The sequence below is a fragment of the Stegastes partitus genome, unplaced genomic scaffold, assembly GCF_000690725.1.
Source record: "Stegastes partitus isolate 25-593 unplaced genomic scaffold, Stegastes_partitus-1.0.2 Scaffold215, whole genome shotgun sequence".
Lineage (NCBI taxonomy): Eukaryota > Metazoa > Chordata > Actinopteri > Pomacentridae > Stegastes > Stegastes partitus.
In genome coordinates this window covers 613,666-621,811 of record NW_007577946.1, presented here as the reverse complement: position 1 = coordinate 621,811, position 8,146 = coordinate 613,666, and the positions used below count along the sequence as shown (strand labels likewise).

Sequence of the window (8,146 nt, the reverse complement as noted above, 5' to 3'; positions counted from 1 at the left end):
GTCGGAGGTCTAGAGTGGGGAATAATCTGTATATCATCAGCATAGCACTGAAAAAGTGGAAACAATCAACAAAGAACAACAAAGGACCCAGCATTGAACCCTGTGGAGCGCCTGTGTCAAACAGCATTATGGTTCTTTTTCCTGCTGGTCGGTCAGAAGAGGAGGGAGATATTAGGAGAGCAGGAAGTGCGGCGATGAGAGAGGAAATATATAAAGCTTAATCAGAAACAGCCAGGTCCGATCAGGATAGCAGCTGTTCTCTTGCTTCACGAACGTACAAACCATCTTGTATTACAACATGGATAAGGGGGGGGAGAAAGAGAGCGAGACAAAAAGTGTGTGAGTGATGAAAACATGGAAAGAGAATCTTGTCTGTGACAGGAACCACCTCATTAACTGACTCAACGCTTGACTATCTTGTCATTATGTCTGAGTTCACTGCAGTAGCAGTGCAGCAGAGAGGCAGAGGAAGCCCCTGTCAGACACACCAAAGCACAATGTCTCACAGGCTTGTTAGTGCCAGAGAAGCACTTGTCTTATTATCCCTCACACACCTCCTCTCCTTTTGTTGTGCTGAAAACCAAACTACAAATGCAAGACATGTCATTTTCTTTCATATATTGAAAAAGGTGCTTACATTTCTTCAGACGGTTGGGAATTTTAATAATCAGCTGAAGAAAGAGAATGATATTGCATTTATCCTTATCTTAACCTCATGTACCAACAAGAACAGCACCTTGACCCCGGTACCCCGCCACAAAACATGCAGCGTAGCTCGTAGGGCTAATATTGATACCGGATAAAACAGCCATTGCACACAGTTTTTTTGGTTGCGAAACTCAATTTGAAACTCTGCGTTCACCAAACTTCGAGGGGTTAAAGAGCCTCCACTATTTTTAAAGTCAGCTGTTCAGGAAGGCCATGGTTCCTCAGTTAACCACAACGTCGATGGACAAAGAAAGGAGACAAAACCTATACGTTGGCATTGGTCAAATGGAATCTTGTATGTAGCTGGATGCATGCTGAGCTCACTTATTAGAGACGACGTCAGTGGTACAAGAAAAAAAAGTGACACAAACTCACCTCCTAATGGAATGGGTAAAAAGAAGCAATTTAACATCTGATTTCTTGTTTTGCTGCACCGAAAACAAACTGAACCATGACGTCAAAACTGAGGAGCTGTTTATTTCTGTACCGTTACATCCCTGCTGGTGGTACAAAATTGGTGTGGACAAGCGGAAAGTGAGTCAACTTTCCTAACGTACATGATGAAGACAAACCGTACATGATAATGAGAATATTTACCAGCGAGGTGGATGGAAAATAAAAAAGTTTCAAGGCGGAATTTTTTTGAGATATCCACTAATTTAGTGTTTCTTTCATGTGTAGCTGAACACCGTTAGTGCCTTTAAGGAGAATGAACGAGCGACTGTATGAAAGCGTGTGCTGTTACATTACTCTGGTATATGCAACGGTTCTAATATAAACTCTGCACATCTATAATCACTTCTCCTTTGTTCTGATCGACACAGCAGGCAGCGATAGGTGCCAGTTTTTGATCAGCTCATGTTACCACCTCCCACAGATGCTTAGATTGTGCAACAGCTAAAGCCTTGTACCTGCATTAGATATCAGACATAAGCTCCTGAGTGCATTTTATTATGAGAAATGCGTTTAATACTCTTAATTCAAAGTGTGATGCTTCCAATATGAGTCCTGAGTCTCAGTCCCAGACCTGACTCCAAATAAGACCTTCTTGCTTCATAAAAGCAGATTCAAAGGTTTTAAGGGGCTGAAATGAAAACCGAAGTTCCTTGTTTAGTGACTGTGCTGGTCTTCCTGTCTGCTTCTCCAAACTTATGGCATGTTACTGTTTTTAATGCACCTGTAACTAACTGTGGGTAAGTACACTATGAAGTCAATGTTGTGTCACCTTCATACAAGTAGGAGAAGCTATCTGGTGTCCCTTTGGTTACTAAAAGAACATATAAAATGTGAAATGCTGAGAGTTGGGGACCTGTTTGACTGACCAAAGTGTTCAGGACTTTGTGAATCTGTTCAGGCTACACATTAAATATTTGTTTGTATTCTTTCCTTTTCTGCTCTGTAGAGTGTATGTGGGATGTGAATTCAGGAAGGAAAGCTTTACAGCCAAGCAGCAACCTTGAGGCTGAAAAATGAAGCCAAACACAGAAATGGCAAAAACTGCAGTTCCGCAAATGGCCACTTGAGACCGTCTGCAAAAGCAAACCACTCCCGTTAAACCAGGGGTGTCCAATCCTGGTCCTCGAGAGCCACAATCCTGCATGTTTTAGATGTTTCCCTCTTCCAACACACCTGATTCAAATGATCAGCTCATCATCAAGCTCCGCAGAAGTGTGATAATGATCCTGATCATTTGAATCAGGTGTGTTGGAAGAGGGAAACCTCTAAAACATGCAGGATTGTGGCCCTCGAGGACCAGGATTGGACACCCCTGCCGTAAACCCTCAGCAGAAAAAACATGTCAACAGCCTGGGGTTAGACTCTGTAGCTCATTTCCCTGTACATGACGAGAGGTGAATGTTTTTATAACTCACCTGTTTAAATTGTATGCTGTCTTAGAATTATGCATAAATATGGATGGTGTGAATGTCAGGTGAGTGACTTCATAGTTCATGTTCCAGAGAGGTTTGTACGGTGTACCACAATTAAAGTTCCCCCTCTTTGCTCATTTTTGGCTTGACCAGGGGTTTAGAGGAGTCAAACACTGCCAACATGGTGATGGCTGGAGTCACCACACTGAGCTGTTAAGAATACTTATGGGTGACAGCTTGGAGATTTCATCCATCTTTGTATAGACTATGTCAGTAACTACGTACACAGGTGTTAAAAAAAATACAACAGAGAATAAGTTGCTTCAGAAAAACTTTTAAATGTTCTATGTTGGTATTGATCATAAATATGAGGTGTGAATAGATAATGGGTTTACCTGACACCCCAATATCAGCCAGCACGGCCTTCTTGCGGTCTTTGACGCTGCTGATCTGGGGGAAGTAGACGTCCAGAGCCAGGAAGGCCACGCAACAGAGAAAGGCCATGGAGCCCATGAAGACGCCATAATTACAGGCGTTTTGGTTGTGGTTGAAGATGCAGTGCTCCTCCGCGTCATTGGGGCGGTTGATGTAGCCCTCGTTGGCGATGCAGCCGAAGATCACGATGGAGAAGAGCTGGAGAGGAGGACGTAAGAGAACACGGGGTGAAAATGAGGCATTGGATTGGCGATTCTGTAGGATGCTTACAATTAAGTCATTAAATAGGATACAGTGTTGAAGACAACATTTTATACTGGAGACACACATTCTGAAACAATTCATTGACAAAAGAAGCAGCAACACATTTAAATTATGCCTAAACAATGTTAGGAAAATCTGTGATGTGCAATAAGACTGTTCATTACTGCAATGGCAATTTAACTTTAATATCCAGTTCTCTTGTTCTTGTACTTTAGGAGGTACACCGCTAACATAGACACCAAAACATCCATCATCTATACACCGCTTAATCCTCACTAGGGGGGCTGGAGTCTATCCCAGCTGACTCAGGGAAAATGTATGTCTATATATGTTGAGAGCACTAAGGCATGTTACTGAAGGCAGTTCATGAGAATCACTTGATTAAACACAGCATGTTCTGCTGGAGTGTACATATACAGTATGTTTGCTGTTTAACCATTTTGAACGGCTGTACGCGTGTTTGTCTTAAGAAAACCTGACAACAACAAAAGTCGAATGACAAGATGAAAGAAAGATTTAGGCATTCATGTGGTCTGATAATATAATTTTATCAAGGGTGTCATGGAAACAGAGTAGTGGTTAACACTGTCGCCTCACAGCTATCCTGGGTTTGATTCCCGGCCTGGGATCTTTCTTATCTGCCTGTATTGGTTCTCACTGGGAGCTCCAACTTCCTCCCAAGACGTGAGGTTAATTGGTGATTCTAAATTGTCCGTAGGTGTGAATGTGAGTGTGCTTGGTTGTCTGTCTCTAAGTGTAGCCCTTTGATAGACTGGTGACCTGTCCAGGTGAACCTGCCTTCACCCTGAGTCAGCTGGGATAGACTCCAGCCCCCCTAGTGAGGATTAAGTGGTGTATAGATAATGGATGGATGAAAACGAATATATAAGAACCAAGTCAATGTTTTACCAGTTATCCGTAAAGAGCTTGTTTAAAGGTAACTGTTAGGACTTGGTGGGTTTGTCTCGATTATTTTTTTCATCTATAAATGAGTTTGAATTGATTCAGCAGTGTTGTCTATAATATTCGATGAAATACGATGAAAAACACACATCACAGTTTCTCCAATTTTAGATCCTCTGTGTGTGACTAAGAGTTCATAACCTGAAAGCATTCAATTAATATTGTGATGAAAACAGAAAGAAAGCACGACATTCTGACACTGGGGGGAAGCTGGAGCCAGTTATGATGATATTATAAAACATATCTGGAAATTCCATCTGTTAAAAAAACAGATTTATTAGTTTAACTGCATTTTTTTTGGAGTCGACATGGAACACATTGTGATTTTAGTCCGTTTAATTCTGTTTGATTTATCATCAACTTACAGCATAATTTATCTCAAGGCACTTCACATCGTATGAGAAAGTCCTTAAAATATTATATTACAGGAAGGAATCTAAGAAATCCAAAGATTCCCTCTGGCTGTTCTTCGTTTGTCTTTACAAAGACTGTTTGCAAAGATCCAATGGCCCATCCTAATACTGCTCGTACTTCTCATGCCGAGTGCTGTTGAACGCGTTGTTTCATTCACTAATCTGAACTCCCCGCTGGGTTTTGTAAGTGTGCACCATCGCCATGGTCTCCATTTGCATGTTTTGTGAGGATTTCATAAAAGCCATTAATAGCCCAAAAGAATACCACCTGCTGTAGTCAGATGGTATATCCAGGCTGACCGGGTAATTTATGAATACTGAAATCCCTTCAGCTCGATGCTTCCAGTCCATATTGTCACAACAACCCTGCAGGAGAGTATTATGAATAATCCCTCACGTCTTCCTCAAACAGTATTCATTAATGGGCCTCTGGGTTTTCTTTTAAATGATGGTGTTAGGTGGCAGAAAAATTGCCCTTTCTCTGATGTTCTGCAACTAAAAGATACTGAACAGGAATAATTCATGTCTAGTAGTTTGTCCATGTTTTCTACAAGGTGACTAGCTAAATAGAAGTTACGTCCTGTTTCAATAAGTGTTTGTTACATCAATAGCCCAGTACTGATAAGGTACAAGTTTGTTAATGGGCCAGAATCTTTGAAAATACAGTCGTGACTCGATAATCCGACACTAAATGTAAAACCTTCTTTTATGTCGGATAGCAAGACTGTCGGATTGTCAAGACGGAGGTCGAGATACAAGGAGGGCTTGATGCTGGAAGGCTCATTTGTTGTTAATTATTGTTCATAGTTGTTCTAATAACTAGTAGGGCTGGTCTGAACAGCACTTTCTGCTCTCTGGATATTCAGGCCCAATTAATGATGAATATCCGAATATTCGGCGCGGTCGGGGGACACTTCCATCCCGGGGAAGCGCTCCGACAGCGTGGAAGTGGCCGAAACACACAGGCAGTACTTGGCTGCTGATGCTAGTTTAGGATAGCGGTCGCAGTTCTGTTTCCACCATCGGTGGTGGCGACAGCGGTGGCAGCGCCACTTCCCCACCACTGCCACCATCCATCTTTACTTCCGTAAACACTGAGCACGCTCGCTGTGTGTGACGTCGTCGTGTCCTCTTCTGAGCATGCGGGACACTTTTGGGTCGTATGAAGTTCACACAGCAGATCAGATACAAGTCGTATTTAATTGGAAATGTGAACGAACTCGCAAAAAAAACGGATTTCACAAAAAAATCTGAAGTCCTGCAGTCTGACCGTAGCCAATCTGTGGGATTGTTTAGTCAGATAATACGCCGTTATCCTGATTTGTGACATAAAATGTCATGTTGGAGTCAGAATCCAAGGCTGTCGATATGTTAAGGATATTTTTATGGGTTCTATTGCTTTTTCCTAAAAACCTGTCAGCTAGCAAAGTTTAAGATTGTTAAGGGTCGGATTATCGAGTCACGACTGTACACTTATTTGCTATCTTGGAAAGTGTTAGACGAGAGGATGAATGACACTCTCATCCCTGTCCATTCATTTAAAGAGTGTAGCCAATAGCAGCTCAGCTTAGCATAGCAAACATGGAAACATGGTATTTATGTGGGTATCAAACTAATTCAACATGTTAATTAGTGATCTTTAGAGGTGCTGGTAGTCAACCTTGTAGGGCTGAACAAAAAATCGATTTCAAATCAAAACTGAGATTTGCAACAATGCAATTAGCAAATCTCACTATTGACAGTTTTCCAAAATGTTGAATCATTTAGAAAAAAAAAAAGCCTCTATCAGATATGTGGAATGACTCAGTTGACATTAATTACACCCACTTTCCCCAGGAGTGTTTGATGTTTCTGCAAACTCAAACGTAAGCCAATAACAGCGCCGTCTGTCGCTTCAGACGGTTCAAAGTGCAAATAATGTATGTGATAGGAATGCATTAGCAGGAGCTAATACTGACATTGACATTTTATATTATACTATCCCTGCCACAATAATCAATTATTACAAATGGTTTTGGACAAAAACATCCCGTTACTTAAAGTGGTTTTGGTCACGTTTGCTCCTGTGCGGTGCTGAGCTGCCGTGATGCTGGAGAGGTTTTATCCTTCCCGTGGTGGCCTGTCTCAGGTGGAGGGAGGAATTAGGACGGTAGCACAACGGAGCCAACAAAAGGACAAGGTTACCATGATAGCATCAGATCCCTCTCTTGTCTGCATTCCTCTCTCCTCTGTCCTATCTTTTATTTTCTTCTCCCTCTCCGTCTGCCTCGAGGAGCGGAACACAAAGGGCTACAAAATGGAGTCAATAACAGGAGCAGGTTACTAAGATACCATCGAATCCTCCTCTCCTCTCCTCTCCTCTCCTCTCCTCTCCTCTCCTCCTTTCCAATGCAGCATCACAGCTACACCCTCCTCCAGGCCGTAAATATCATAAACATGAGACCACACATACAAACGCCCACAGTGTTAGTATTCCACCCTGCAGCGCTGTGTACCAGTCTACTGTGTACTTCAGTTGATACCAGCGGATCAGACAACTCCATCCAGCTGACAAACCCTCAGACCAAACCTCCGGGGAGCTATTTCTGTCTGGATAAGATCGAGGCTGAGCATGTTTATGTTTGTTGGCGGTCTGTGTGTGTGGACTTTGCCGCGGTGAGTGATGGATTCAGAGTGGGTCTGTGTACGTGATTGAAAGAGTAAAAGAAAGACAGAAAGCTTGAAGTGAACCCGGGGTTGGTGGATAGTTTACCCAGCTGTTGTGTCTGTGTTTGTGTAATAAATGACAGCGGTACAAAGGGAGAATACACAATAGACTGTACTTCCACTGACAGCCCTGATCATGAAGGCCAGCAGCCAGGCCGGGAGGAGACGGGGATGTCAGTCACGATAGGGATTACAGCACAGTTTTTCCTCTTCAACTCCTTCTGTCTCTATCTGCTTTCAAGCCCCTTCCTTCAGTTTCTCTCCACTGTCTGGTCCACGCTTGGGAAGCCACGATTTCACCGCTGACATCGGGTACTCAACATCTGAAGCAGAATATCACTCTATTAAATCTACTTGACACAGACGCCATTGTTTCAGGACTGAAATTTCTACATACCTTCAAGTCAAGTCACTGTGCATTTTAATTTGTGTCCATGTGTATATTTAGTAAAGGTCTCGTGATAATAGTGAAGATACTTTTTAAGATATAGTTATGAATTGCACAGGAGCCATGTGACGAAAACAAGAATTACATATTTCAGTGAAATTAACTCAACTTGACCTCAGTAAATGAAGTTAACAGCTGAGACAAATTCCAAACCTTTCGTAGGTTACGTGATGTCAACTGTGCAGAGTGTCTGATGAAGACAGCAACATGCAACTAAAAGCAAAGCTGAAACTGGGATGGGAACGTCAAGGCCGTTACACTATTTTGGTACAAACTAAAATAGCTCATAAATTAATGAATGGATTGCTGAGAAACTTGGTACAGATACAGATAATGGACAG

The 8,146-nt window shown here is 42.3% G+C and overlaps 1 protein-coding gene across 2 annotated transcripts in view; it reads right to left on the bottom strand.

The window, feature by feature from the left end:
• The window catches only part of LOC103356703 (synaptogyrin-1-like), a 32,839-nt gene that overhangs the window by 6,829 nt on the left and 17,864 nt on the right, over nucleotides 1-8,146 (bottom strand). For both annotated transcript variants that reach the window (XM_008280948.1, XM_008280949.1), the window contains exon 2: nucleotides 2,972-3,209. In XM_008280948.1, the coding sequence (XP_008279170.1) occupies nucleotides 2,972-3,209 (238 nt within the window). The remainder of the gene's footprint in view (nucleotides 1-2,971; nucleotides 3,210-8,146) is intronic.